Source organism: Micromys minutus (genome assembly GCF_963924665.1).
Source record: "Micromys minutus genome assembly, chromosome: 21".
In the NCBI taxonomy this organism is placed as follows: Eukaryota; Metazoa; Chordata; class Mammalia; order Rodentia; family Muridae; genus Micromys; species Micromys minutus.
This window is the reverse complement of record NC_137956.1, coordinates 5331289-5346513: the sequence shown is the minus strand read 5'-3', so window position 1 is coordinate 5346513 and position 15225 is coordinate 5331289. Positions and strand designations below refer to the sequence as shown.

The 15225-nt window shown below is 43.8% G+C and overlaps 1 protein-coding gene across 1 annotated transcript in view; it reads left to right on the top strand.

The window, feature by feature from the left end:
• Positions 1-15225, top strand: part of MYZAP (myocardial zonula adherens protein) — an 85560-nt gene that overhangs the window by 53992 nt on the left and 16343 nt on the right. Inside the window, exon 11 of the mRNA XM_080934396.1 lies at positions 8708-8791. Within this exon, the coding sequence (XP_080790522.1) occupies positions 8708-8791 (84 nt within the window). The remainder of the gene's footprint in view (positions 1-8707; positions 8792-15225) is intronic.

Here is a 15225-nt window from a genome sequence, read left to right as displayed (position 1 = left end):
GCAAGATATGGATAAGAAGAGCCTGGGTCACAGCATTAGGGCAGCTGTAGCTGAGGTCTCAGCTCTTGCCAGGGTCTTGAGCCTTGGTTTCTTGTTGGGGCCATCACTACTTAGGGTTGTTTGTGAGTATCACAAACTAAGCCATCCAAGGCCCGATACCCAGAACATGTCCTCCTTCCCAGTGAATGCACAGGCTCTGGGAAGCCACTGCATTCATTCTCTCCTGACATCTCGATAGCTAAGTCATTCTTAGGGACCCAGGAGGATCTACATTCTGTTCTACTCTGAGAAGTTGAGTTCCCATCAATCTAGGATAGAAATCAAACCAAATAAGATTATCTTAGCTCAGAAGCCCATTTCAGCGGATCCTTTTGACTAGCATAGTTCTATTATTATATATTACTTCAAACTTAATAGAAAAAATTGATTAAAATATGCACCCGGTTCGTATCCAGCCTGGCTGAATGCCACAAGACACATTAATTGAAAGTGGATTTCCACTGCCTACTCAAGCCCATGAAGATGAAGAATGTGCCTTTCTCCTCTGGGCCTTCATTGATTTTTCATTTTCTCCACTCAGACTTCATTTAGCAATTTTTCAGTTTCATTTGGTCGGGGCCTTGATTCATCCCCTCCCATGAGGTAATGTGTCCTCTTCTTCATCCTCCTGGAGCCATTCCTGCAGGCTGTGTTAGTGCACACACAGTCTGAGCTTGTCAGATTGCCCTGTGCATTACTATTTTCAAAATGAAGCTAAGCTTTATTATTTTTATTTTTGCATTTTTATGGTGCCTTTTCCTCTACCAAGGATAATGAAACTTAAACTTATGATGTAAAGGGATTGAGACGTAGCTCAGTGGCAGAATGACTGCTCCCGAGGGCCTGGGTTCCATCCTCACAAGCCAAAGAAAGTTCCAAAGTGTGACAATAAGCTGACAACATGACAAAGCTTCTGGACCAGAGTCCTGGGAGTTGGTAGCAAACGTGTTTTCATCCCGTGGCTTTAGGGAGCAAACATGGTTTCCGACTTGCCAAGGGTATAGAAAAAAGCTCTGCCAGATCATGGAGCAAGAGTTTGTGTTGAAAACAAGGCTCTCCCAGGACAAGAGAAGCAAAAGAGAGGTGGGTAAATTAGAAAGTGCCTAGTTAGAAGTTAGTTGGCAGTTTCTGCTCTCTGAAGCCCCTAGCTGTAGGTTTATGGATGGGTTCTGCTTCAGTGTTTGCTTCTGATTGCTGACACTTCTAATTAAAAGCAAGTAGTTGGCTTCCAACTAAATTTAGATTTCATTTTCTTAAGCCAGTTTTTGACCAGTAACTCCCCTGAAAGGTTCTGATTGCTTGGGTCAGAACCCCAGGCATTGAGTCCTAATCATTCTAGCACTTTTCCAGTTTACACCCTCTCAGCTATGAGAATTTCACCCCAACCATCACCACCACGGCTGGTTTGTCTCAGTAGAGGTTTTTTAACTGTGACCGGCAGGGTGTTCATTTCCTTGTCTAATAATGGGATCTTACACTGTAGCCTAGGCTGGTCTGGGATTCACTGTGTTGCCTCTGCTGGCCTGGCACATGTGACAATCCTCATGCTTTGGTCTCCTGAGATCACGAGTGTGAACCACTGTACCTACCCTTGGTGGTGGTGGTGGTTTGAGGCAGAGCAGCCTCAGACTTACTATATAGTTGAAGGTGACCTTACATTTCAGATCCTCCTGCTGGTACCCCCAGAGTATGAACATTACAGGTGTGCACCTCTGTCCCAGTTTTATGAGGTGCTGGTGATCAAACCCAGGGCTTCATGCGTGCTAGGCAAGCACTCTACCAATAAGCCACACCCCCAGTCCCTGACGTTCAGTACAGATTCGGGGAGGGAGGAAAGAAAACTGTACGCATGGCTCTGGGACATGTCATCCAGCTGGACGGAGTCTTGCATGCAGTCTGCTTCCTCTTTCACGAGGCCTTCTCCACATCTGTCATCATTTCCCAGTAGGATAAGAAAATACCTAGAGAATAGTTTTCCTTAACAACCTGTGCCGATTGTGTCTAATAACAAATGCTTATTTGTGGCTGTATTTCTTCACTAATTTCTCTTCACAGTTCCCAAGTTCCATAGTGAATTATTACGCTTCCTGAGCCTTGCCCACCTGGGCATTGGTCACATAAATCCAGCTATAGTCGGTGTCCTTTTCTATCAAGGGACATAAAATGACCTGTATTCTATGTGTTACTGTTAGAAATAAAAGCCCAGAAAGCTGTGTGTTGATGTATGTGTGTGTGTGTTATGTGTATGGGGTGTGTGGTATGTGTGTGGTGTGTGTCTCTGTGTGTGTGTGTATAGGTATAGGCAATGTGAGTGGGTGGTATGTGGGTGCATATCTGTGTGTGCATGCTTATGGAGGCCAGAATAAAACTTTAACTAAGTCTCTTTTTAAAGATTTATTTATTTATTTATTTATTTATTTATTTATTTATTTATTTATTTATTATATATAAGTACGCATGTAGCTGTCTTCAGACACACCAGAAGAGGGCATCAGATTCCATTACAGATGGTTGTGAGCCACCATGTGGTTGCTGGGATTTGAACTCGGGACCTTTGGAAGAGCAGTCAGTGCTCCTAACTGCTGAGCCATCTCTCCAGCCCCAGAATAAAACTTCTAATGTGAGCATCATTCCTCAAGAGCCATTAACTTTCATACGTTTTATCTATCATCTATCTATCTATCTGTCTGTCTGTCTGTCTGTCTATCTATCATCTGTCTATGTATGTATATATGTATGTATGTATATATGTATGTATATATGTATATATGTATGTATATATGTATGTATGTATGTATGTATATATGTATGTATATTGAGACAGGGTCACTCAATAGTCTCGATTTACTGGTCTCTAAGCCCCAGAAAACTCCTATTTCCTGCTTCCCAGCACTGGGCTTACAAGATCAGTACTATGCCTGACTTTCTGAATGCATGCTCTGAGGATCCAACTCTGCCTTGTAATTAATTACTTGACTTACTAAGCATCTTTCCAATGTTCCAACATTTTTGTATGCCTTCTTCTTGGTCAGGTTGATAACTATTTTTGAGGCAAATTAAGAGGAATCCTTTCACTACAGTAATCTGTTTCCAAAGCAGCTAATGAAACCGTGCAGTTTGTGAGCTCCCTGCTTCCCCCAGACAATGCCAGTGTGTGGCCATGCTTAAGAATGATTGCTTAGCTCAAACTTCAGATGCAACTGTTGGTAAAGAGGAGAAAAGCAATGATCAGTTATAACAAGCTACAACTATCATTTCCCTTCTCCTTAAAAAAAATTGAACTTAAAAATTATGTATATCTGGACCTGCTTCCCTGCGTGTGCAACACTGTTGCACCAGTGTGTGCAGTACCCACAGAGGCCAGAAGAGGGCATCAGATCCCCTGAAGCTGGAATTCCAAACGGTTGTATGCCGCCCAGTGTGGGTGCTGAAAACTGAATCCTGGTCCTCTGCCGGAGCAGTAAGTGCTCTTAACCACAAGGTTATCTCTTCACTCTTTCCCTTTCCTTTAAATACCAAATCAGCCTGGAGGCTTAAAAACTTGGCCTCTTGCAAGATCTTGAGAATATAAATTATCTGTCCAGCGTGGTACAGAGCCATGCTGACAGAGACAGACGTTTAAGCATGTTAATCTCAGTTTAAAGAGAGCAGGTGAGATTATGTGCTGCCTAGCGCTGGACTTCAGTGTGACATTTAAACCCAGCTAGTAGAGTAAGGTGAGGTCTTGTTGAGGTCACCTATGAAAGTCTGGAAAGTAGTCACCTGACTTTTCACTTAACACCCCAGCTTGATCAAGCTCAGCGTTTTGGGTCATTTACCACCATCTGGTGACAGCTAGACCCAAATTCAGATTTTCTGGAGCATAAATGAACCTCCTGAAGGCCACATTACTGCCTCAGGCGGTCTCAGAGTATTGTAGAACAGGTCCGCAATCTCAGCAACTCGGGGTAGAGACGGGGATCGGGAGAAGTTCAGGATCTTTGGCATCATAGTACCTGACTAGCCTGGGCTATGAGATCCTGTTTCAAAACAAATTGTGACAGAAAGAGGGGTTGAAGGATAGCCCAGTTGATAGCATGCTTACCTAACAAGCAGATAGGCTGGGATTGATTCCCAGCACTGTGTAAACCTGGTTTGGCTGCATATGAAGAATGTTCATTCAGCACAGTTTCACCATTGCTTCAGGGAACATGTTTGAAAACCTTACGTCAGAGGTCCTTGCATGCTCCGAATCCTTCCCACCATCCTCTCTTCCTCCCCCAAACCGAATGCCTCCTCACGGTGACATCAGCTCTCCAGACCTCATAAAAGCTCCCAGAACGTTCCCTGTCAAGTATGGCAATGATGCCTTCACCATAGACTGATTGATAGCTATCGCTCAGTACCTGTGAGCATGTCTGGCTCTAGGATCCTCTGTAGACCAGATCTCTGAGGACTTCGAGTTCTTTTAATAAGTGGTGCAGTAATGTGCACAGTCTCTACACATCCCTTTCCACTGCCTTTAAGCATCTCCGGCGTCTCTGGAAAACTACGTGAATAGTTTTTATACTATTTTACATAAGGAATAGTAGCAAGAAATCAATCTGTCAACATTCAGTGCAGATACTGAATAGACCATTTCCGGCCTATAGTTTGGATCTGAGATGGTGGGGCCCACAGATATGGGAAACTGAAGCCTAAGGGCCAACTGCATGGTCTGCGTCTTCCCATGCGCTCCTCATGCCCCAAGATCCTGCTCTCTGTGGTCTCAATTTAGTGTTCAAAGGAAACCACATCTCTAGTTTCCTTGACCTCCAAGCTATTCGAGAGTCCTTCAGAGGCAGGAAGGCTGGGTATTTGCTGTCACTTTTTATGTTAGTTGATGGAATTTTTCTCCTTACCAATTTAGGCCCTTCAGTGAATTTCAGGTCTCATTTCTGGCTGCTACCTGAGGACAAGCCACTTTAGGGCAAAGGTAGTATGCTTGGCTAGCATGTACAAGAACCTGGGTTCAATACCCAGTACCACCAAAAGGTAAAAACAAAGCAAAAAAAAAACCAAAAAACAAAAAAACACCAAAAGTTACTTTCAAAACTCTTAAGGGCTGGGGCGATGAGCCTACTGGTAAAGTACTTCACCTGAAGACATGTGAACTTGGGTTTGAATTCCTACCACTCTTGAAAAGGCTGGTCATAGTAGACTGCACCTGTTGTCCCCACGATGGTGAGATGGGACAGAGATGGGGTCGAAATAGCAGAGGAAGATACTGAGGGTCAACCTTAGGCCCCATATGTGTGTGCACACACACAACGATTTGTATCTTGACACACACAGTCTTAAGACCATAAGAAGGAAAGGCAAAGGAACATTGTGCAATGCTTTTTTTGTAAGCCATTACTATACAAAATGGAGAAAAATGACACCATTGGGGTTGGAGGGGCCAATCCTACACCAACCTCAGAACTATTTCTCTTTCCCTAATCCCTTCAATGGCTTTCTTTTCACATTGGTAGGCTTTTGTTTTTTCTGTCCCTCAAGGCTTTTTATAAACACCCCTCCCCAACTTTGCAATGTGTTTGTTCCTAGCATCCGCATGAGACACTCTGTCATGCTGGCATCTCAGGATTTATGGCCAGTTTCGTTAGTGAAAGGCATTAACGTTATTTCCATTTTCTCTCTATTATAAATAATGAAAGCAGGAACATCTCTCTACATGCAGCTTTTTTCCTGTGTTTGAGTTATGTCCTTAGGACAGATTCCCAGGAGTGGGATTAGTGGGTCAAAGGGTCCAAACAGCTTTATGGCTCTTAATATGTATTGCCAAATGGCCAGCAGGGTCATTCTAATTTACAGTGCCACCTGCAACACATGCGCGGTGGCCCTCCCAGGCTTGCCACCACTGGCCTCCTCAGATACTACTTTGGGGGCAGATTTCAGAGGCATTTAGGTAACTTGTTACTCTCTTTCATTTCTGTAGTTATTTAAAAACACTAGGCATTTCAGCTTAAGTACATTTACTTGGTTCTATTTTATATGGCTAGGTTGTCTTCCCAAAGGGTGATATATTGTGATCTCATTTGAAATTTAAAATATGCCGTAATAAAAATGCCAAGTGCAGACCTGGGAGGCAGGTCAGTTGACGGAATGATCACTGGGTCTGCAGGACGCCCTGGGTTTGATCACCAGCACAGCATAAAACCGAGTGTGATGGTGCAGCCTGTAATCCTAGGAAGAGGGTCAGGGGCTTAGGTTATAAACTGTATGGAGAGTTTGAGGCCAGCCCAGGGGTAGAGGCTCAGTCTCAAAGTGAGTAAGTGCCCAGTCCACCCAGCACAAAGACAATAACCAGGGAAGCCCACTAGGCTCTTTCCAGGTTCAGCAAACAGCCCATGTGGCAACAGTGGTTTTCTTTACTCCTCTTTTCTCCTATCCTGTGCTCCATTTTACGCATATCCTGGCTCCAGTTTTTAAGTTTCCTGTACAGTCAACAGCGCCTGTCTAAAACGAGCACTTGTTCTAAGATAACCATAATGCTGTCATCACGACAACAAAATGACAATTCCTTAGTAGCAGTAAATACCAGGGTGTAATACAGGTTCCCAAAGTGTCATTGTTTCTGCTGCATTGTTCTACCCACCACACGCATTCTTACATTTCTTCACCACCTCCTACTTCTTCTTCCTCCTCCTCCTCCTCATTCTCCTCCTCTTTCTCCTCCTCCTCTTTCTCCTCCTCCTCCTTTTTCTCCTTCTCCTCCTCTTTTTTCTCCTCATCCTCCTCCTCTTTCTCCTCCTCCTCTTTCTCCTCCTCCTTTTTCTCCTCCTCCTCCTCTTTCTCCTCCTCCTCCTCTTCTTCCTTCCTCCTCCTCCTTCTCCTTTTTCTCCTCCTCCTCATCTTCCTCCTCCTTCTTCTGTTTTTGTTTTTTTGAGACAGGATTTCTCTGTTTAAGAACCCTGGATGTCCTTGAACTTGCTTTTTAGACCAGGCTGACCTCAAACTCACAGAAACCCACCTACCTCTGCCTCCAGAGCACTGGGATTAAAGGCATGCATCACTACTACCTGGCTACATTCTTATATTTCTATAGTTGGGACTGGAGGACTCAGCAGTTAAAAGTACTGGCTGCTCTTGCAGAGGACCCAGGCTCAATTCTGATCGTCCACATTGCAGCTGACCTTTTTGTAACTTCAGTCCCAGGGGATCTGACGCCCTCTTCTGGCCTCCTTGGAAAGGTCACATGTGTGGTGCACATACATGTCTTTCAGGCAAAACACCCATGTAACATAAAATTAATGAATTTTAAAAGTTTCTCATATCAGTGTGTGAGAGAACTTTATTTTTGAAGGGTACCTAGACCTTAACTGGTGTAGGTTGTTCAACTAGTCACTTATTTAGTGGAGTTGGTTTTGTGTTTTCTAGAAATAAAAAATCATATGTCCAAGTTAGTTTATATTTTGTCCAATGTATCTTTGGGATCTATGCCTAGAAATAGTATTTCTGGATTGAATGATTAACATGCACATGCTTTTCCAGGTGTCACTCGGTCCCTTCCGTGGGAATTCTGTCACTTTGCAATGACAGATTTTTACAAATGGATGTCTGAATGCTCAGATACACAATGTTGGAAAGGTAGCATTCCATTGATTGAACCTGCATAGTGATCTCGCTCTTGTTCAAGACACGGCCTGGGACAAAGCACCCTGGTTCTGCCTTATAGATGATCTCTGTTCTGTCCCAGGACACATGGTTTCTGAGTGAAATGCCAGGAGGAGCCCAGGGTGTGTAACATGATGTTACAAAGTGGGCAGTGCAAACCATATCTGCCATAGAGCCAATCCTGGTTACGGTGGTCCTCATGAGTCCTTAGCCCTCTGAATTCCATGAATACTCTTAGTGATCCTCCTCCCCTCCCCCAGAACAAACTTTTGACACCTGGTTGGTCAGATGCAAATATATTAAGAGAGGTTAACTAAATGTGTGAAGTGCCCATGGTTCATCAGTCCATGATAGATAATTTATCTCTGTGGACTTGTTTGAGTCTGTCTTGAAGTATACTCCCTGAACTGATAACTTGATAACCTTCTTATCAAGGTCCAAACAACACAGTCCATGGGGAGAGGTTGGCTAAACAAACCTAAGAGGGCATCTCTGGGTCTCAGAATCTGCTGCTCTCAAAGGTTCCCAGGCCAGCTGGTGATCCAGGAAACAATACACAGAGAATATGTGTAGATCAGTGGAGTTGACATGCGCAAAGCTGGAGTTCAGTCCCCAGCATCCCATAAAACAGATGTGGTGGTACACCCAGGAGGTAGAGGCAAGAAGACTAGGGGTTCAAGGTCATGTCCAGCAGTATAGCAATTGGAGACCCATTCTACCTCAAAAAGAAAAATGCTAAATTAAAAAGAAATCTGGGGCTGGAGAGATGGCTCAGCTGTTAAGAGCACTGACTGTTCTTCCCAAGGTCCTGAGTTCAAATCCCAGCAACTCAGGATCCAATACCCTCATCTGGTGTGTCTGAAGGCAGCTACAGTGTAATTATATATGCATGAAATAAATAAATAAATCTTTAAAAAAATGAAATCTGCACACAGGTTCTGTGCAAACCAGCAAAGGTATTTCTGCCCTCTAATTACCTTACAATCCTACAACTACAGTTCTGTATGATGCTTTTCCTCCTGTCTCTTTCTAGATCGAATCGCTAAAGAAGAAAGTCCAGCAGAAGCAGCTCCTGATCCTACAGCTTTTAGAAAAAATCTCTTTCCTGGAAGGAGAGGTAAGAGGCTGTGGCTCTTTCAAGTTGGTGTCTTCCCTGCCATTAAATTTTATGTTGCTGACCCTGCTGTGGACACTTAATTAAAAATATGGCTATTTCCTGGCCTTATAAAATTGATTGAAGGTTAGCCGCCAGCTCTGCAAAGGAGCCCCGGCTCGTTGTTCTCCTCTGTGCCCCAGTCTGCTGCCGGCAGCGGGGCTTTCAAGGGTCTGGTGCATCTTTAGGGATTCTCCCAGCAAGCACAATACACTGTCGCCACCCACAAGTTCTCGAGTGTACAGGCCTTTATGGATGATCTACACAGTGTCCCTCGCATGGTTCACTCAGCACCTTTAAGAACTTCAGAAGGATTGTGATCTCAGGAAAATGGAGAACCAGAGGCAGAAGAGGGAGGGGCACCCAAGCTCATGAAAACCCCAAGTCCACTTGGAGATATGACTCCCCAAATCCAACACTGGGCTCTGTTCTGCCTAGGTTTGTTTTTTTGGGTTTTTTGTTTGTTTGGTTGGTTTGGTTTGGTTTTATTTTTTTTGTTTTTTGTTTTTCCTGTTTTAGAGGTGACTTGGATTCACCAGCATCTTGAAGTTGCTTTATAATCTTGCCACTGGCACTTTGAAAGGCATTTGGGGGGTTTTGTAGCAGTTCCATGAGTTAGAAGGATCTGAGGGGGTTGGGTGTTAATAGAAGGAGCTGAAATCCATTTTCCCTGTAGGCTCTTTATTAAGAACTTGGCATTGAGCCTTTGCCTTCTTTGACTCCATAAAGAGCTGGTTGCCAAGCACCTGTCCTTGTCAGTGTCCCTCCGAGTAGCCCTTCCCCCACGAGACACCGGGGACATGATGGTGGCAAAAGGGGAAAAGCAGGATGTCATCTTCGGAGCACCTACTGTGTGCAGAGCATCGGCCGTTCCTTTCCACGTGCTGTGTATAACAGGCACAGAGCGGGATGGAGTCCAGCCTGGTACAGCAGTTAGACTGGCTGATCGGCAGGCTGATCAGTGCTTCCTTATCTTTATAAAGGAATCGTAGCTCCATGAGAGTGCACAGGAAGTGTCTGGCACAGGCTGGAGAGATGGATCAGCCATTAAAGGCTAGGCTTACAACCGAAAGTATAAGGAGATGCAGGGTATACTGAGTGAGCGCTCTGCTCTTAGCTTAGTGAAAGGGCTCCCTTCAGAATGAATGACATCACCCCCTGTTTAAAGATGGGCCTGAGTTTCAAGAGCATTATTTCTTGCCCAGGCTATGGCAGAGACGGTGTCTAAGTGCAGAGCCTACCCCCTTGCTGCACGCATGCAGGCATGACAAGCCAGGTCATCATTTACTGGATGAATGGACTGCCTGGGGCTGCCATAACCAGGAACCTTCGTGATCTCTAGGGACCTGGTGTCAGATTCAAGGCCCATGAGTCTTGGTGTCCTGGAGTATCTCTCATTCCCCCCTCCTTGGTCACTGGGCCCAGCACCAGCTTTTTTTTTTTTTTTTTTTTTTTGACAGTATCTCAAGTAACCCAGGTTATCCTCAAACTCACTATGTAGCCAAGGGTGACCTCGAATACCTGTCTTCACCGCCTAATTACAGGGTTTCAGGAATATGCTGCCTCCCTGGTTTCCAGCATTTGTTTTTAAGGTTTCCTTCTGAAATCACAACCCTGTGTGTACTAGGGGTGGAGGCACTTGGGGTCTCTGAGATATGGTATGGAACTAGCTTACATTATCTCCAGAAGACTGAGCAGTCTCTAGCCCTACCAGAAAGTGGCTGCGTCTGTTCCCGGGGTTCCATCCATTTAGCCACCTAGGCAGAATCACTTTTCCTGTGATGCTCACAGGAAGCTTCTGGTCAAGGCTGAGGAGATGATTCATGTCAGGAGGCTCTGAGCATCAGAGGGTGCAGGAAGGTCCTATGGTAATAGCCATGTTCGCCTCAGAACAAGCCTAGGAATCTAGTCTTTCTTAAGCATTTAAACACTGATTATAAGTCTGATTAGCTTTTCAGGGCAAATATCGCCAGTTGCTCTTGACCACGTCCTATGTTGACTTTAAATAGCAAACAAACATGTAAGTCACATGAAACATTAATGCAGCTATACTTAAGTATTCTAAAATACCAAATATCACAATTTAATTCATTACAGCCTTTTTTTATTTTTACCTTCCCAAGACTGCTGTTTTGTTTAGTTCAATGGTTGTGAAGGGGGAAGGGGAGTATAGGACAGCAACCTTGACAGTCATTCCTCAGAAGGACTACCTGCCTTTTTTTGAGGCAGGATTTCCCACTAGCATGAAATGCAGTAAGTTAGACCGGCTGGCCAGCTAGCTCCAGGGGTCCACCTGTCTCTACATCTCCAGAGTTGGGATTATGGCATGCCCCATGATGCCTAACGTTTTACTACTTCTGGCCTGTTCCTAACCGTGTGCTTGTGACAACTGACGCCACTTTCCAACTGATGTGTGACTGATGATCTGAGCTGTCCTTCTGTGGGGATATGGGGTCCTGGGTGAGCTGACTCTCAGAAGTATTTTAGACAGGCATATAATTAACACATAATAAGCTACACCGTTAGAAAAACATTCTAGATTAAAATCTATTACATTTCTTACAACATATCTTACAGTCGCCCCACTTTTCTATTATAAAATTAGCTTGGATGCCAATATAATAGCAGCATCTAACAATGCTCCTTATATACTGTACATTCATTTTGCCTTCGAATGACATGAACACAAGGCATTTAATTATTTCATCCTCTCCTTTTAAACAATCTTCTGTTGCTATAGCAAAATGCCTTTTTCGGTTTTGTTTCTTTATTTTTTTATTTTTATTTTTGTTTATTCTTTGGTTCTTTTGTTTGGCTTTTGTTGATAGTGGTGTTTTTGTTTCTTTGGGGGTTTTTTTTTTTTTTTGTTTGTTTGTTTGTTTTTCAGGACAGGGTTTCTTTGTGTGGCCCTGGCTGCCCTGGAACCAGCTCTGTAGACCAGGCTGGCTTTGAACTCATGAAGATCTGTCTCTACCTCTCTCTCCTACAGGTAACTAACTGCACTACTTGGTTCAGTGGTGTCCTTGGGTCTGTGAGGTGATATGGCAGAGCTGACTCACCAGAGTTAACATCTGTATACATCTGTACATGCTGAGCAGATGATTCTGCTCCCAGCTTAGACTCAATGACTCCATCTTTTAAAGAGGCAGGAGGAAGGAGAGGATGCATATAACCTCTGAGATTGCTTTTATTTTTAATGTTTGAAAGCCTGCTGTTCCACCCCCCACCCATAAACTACATGAAGACATTAGACAAGCAGTTCAGAACAGAAATTACTCAGTACCTGGTCCTGGGCTCACGGATGGGGACCTGGGGCTTCCTTCCCTCTCAAGTAGAGAATATCGATTAATTCTTGGTCTAATCATTCACTTTCAACTGATGTTTAAAATTATTATGTTTTATTTGCACACATACCTCAAAAACACACACCGGATTTCCAAAAATCCCCCCTTTGCCTGGCTCTGTCTCATTCTTTTCTTTTTCTTTTTTCTCAATTTTTTGTTTACAAATCTTCTGAAGAAGATATTCCATCCCCCGTCTCTGACACTTACATAAAGTGTTCTGGGGCTGAAGAGATGGCTCAGAGGTTAAGAGAACTTGCTGTGCTTGCAGAAGACTGGAGTTCAGTTTCCAGTACTCATATCAGGTGACTCACAGCCACCAGTAACCCCAACTTCAGGGGACCTGATGCCCTCTTCTGGCTTCTCAGGCATCCCCATGCCCAGGTGGTGCACGTATGCATATAGACATAGTCAATGCTCATAAATAAAAATCTAAAGTTTTCAATGTTCTGCATCAGCAAGAGTGCTCAATGGGTGAAAGTTCTTCTCTGGGGCCCACTGATCTGTAGGAGAAAACTGACCCTGTAACATAGCCTCTGATTCCACAGGTATACATATATGCTCATGAGCGCACACACACACACACACACACACACACACACACACACCACATGGACACACACATGCGCAAACAAAAAGAAAAGTAATTAAAAAAAACACTTTTGAAAATATTCTCAAAATAATGAGGCTGTAGTAATAGATGCTCTTGCAGAGGACACAGGTTCAATTCCCCATGCCTACCTGGTGGATACAACAGTATATAATTCCAATTCCAGGGCATCTGGCACCCTCTTCTGGCCTCCTTGGGCACCAGGCACACACTCAGTGAATACACAGATAGGCAGGCAAACACTCAGACACATAAAACAAAAGTGGATAAGTCTTTAGAAGAATATCCTATGGGCTGGAGAGATGGCTCCACAGAGATCACTGACTGCTCCTCCTGAGGTTCTGAGTTCAAATCCCATGGTGCTCACAGCCATCTGTAATGAGATCCAGTGCCCTCTTCTGGTGTGTCTGAAGACAGCGGCAGTGTATTCACATGCATAAAATAAAGAAACCTTTTTTTAAAAGTCCTAAAGTAAAATTAGAAGCCTGGTCTTCAGTGAATGGCCAAGCCTTTGGGGCTGGATTCTGTTTGTTTCCTTGCTGACAGTCGTGAACTTCTGGGAATATTTAAGAGTGACAAGAAACAAATCCAAAGTCTGGTTTGTATCCATCCTGCCCTTAACATACACAGTGCAGGGCACATGCCTCTCTGTGTGTCTGTGGGGTGCTCCTAGGACGCTCATGAAGTTTCCTGGCTGCCTTTGAGGCTGCAGCATGCTCCCCACATGCATTTTACTGGACGTGTGCTTATGTGCTGTCCAATTCAGCTCCTGGCCACTGACTTCCCTGAGCCAGAGGGGAGCTGGGAGAGAAGGTCACTGCGGCTCGTGTCCATGTGTGTGTATGTGTGTGTGCACACATGCGTGTGTGTGTGTGTTGCTTTCCCCCTCATGCCCATGCCAAGTTCGTCCTTCCTAGAAGGCTTACAAGCCTCTCTGTCTACACAGTGGTATCATTACACATACAAACACAAGGTGGTAGTGTTTAAAAGCAGGAGAAGCAGACATCACCCCTGTTCCAGACGCCTCTACAGAGTAGAGTCCTGGTGACAGACGGAGCTGGTCGGTCACTTTATTTATATGTATTAGTCTTTACAACTTAGTACAGCGATGTTACAAACGGGCGTACAGAGAATACACGGTAAGCTGCGTGCCTTAGAAATGCTTCCTAGCTTAAAAATCAACAAAATGTTTACATATCTTACAGTCACCCTGCTTTAATTTCACAGGATGCCATTGTGTTATTTCCTGCTCTTTTCTTTTTGAGGCAGGGCCTCAAACTCCGTGTAGCTGAGGATGGTCTTGAACTGATTCCCTGTCTCTGCCCCCCAGGGTACTGGGATTGGAGGTTTGAGCCTTCTTGCTGGGTTTTGATATTGCTGCCTTTGTTTTCCTCACCTTCTTTTCTGTGGTTTGGGTAGTAGTGTTAGGCCTTTAACATCTGGCACACATGCACGCACACATACACACACACATGTACACTCACATACAGGTACATGCATGTACCTGTGTTAGGCATCTTCCTCCAGTTCACCCGTTGTCTTTTGTTTAAGACATGGATTTTCAGTGACCCAGGAGACCCTAGATCTCACTGATTCAGCAACATTAGCTGGCTGGGGGGCTCCAAGCTTCTCCCATATCTGTCTCCTAGCATTGGCCGTTAACATGTGGGTTCTGGGACCATTGTCAGGCCTTCTTGCTTGTAATGCAAATACTTCACCCGCTGAGCCAACTCCCCAGCCCTAGCTTCTCTTAATTGGATAATTCTATTAATGTACCTTTAGATGTATTGATTCCTTCCTTTACCATCTCTACGCTTTCCCTAAGTCTACCTAAGATTATTATTAATAATTATCACTAAAATTATTGTCAATATTATGTTATTTTATAGTATATAAATATAATATGTAATGTAACATACAATATACATATTATAAATATTATAATTAATTTCACTAACAGCAATAATAATAAATGTTATGTTTCTCTATTCTAAAATTTCCAGTTGAATCTTTCATGGTTCTTCTTTATTATTTCTTTACTAGTTCATTACCTGTATGCATATTTTTCCATTATCTCTTGATCATAATTATGATAAAAACATTCAAATTCTCACCTGCAAAGTCTAGCATCTGGGTGGCATTGGAACTGTTGTCTGTCCATCACAGTTCCCCTAAGAACAGGTCACATCTTGCTGACTTTTCCCATTCGATGTGACTTTGGATTCTAAACTAGGCATTGTGAACCCTTTAATGTGGAGACTATAGATCAGAGGTTCTCAACCGGTGGGTCTCGACCTCAGGATCTTTCCACAAGGTTTACCTAAGACCATCAGAAAACACAGATATTTACATTACAATTCATAGCAGTAGTAAAATTACAGTTAATGAAGTATCAACAGGAGCTGGAGAGATGGCTCAGTGGTTAAAAGTACTGACTGCTCTTCCAG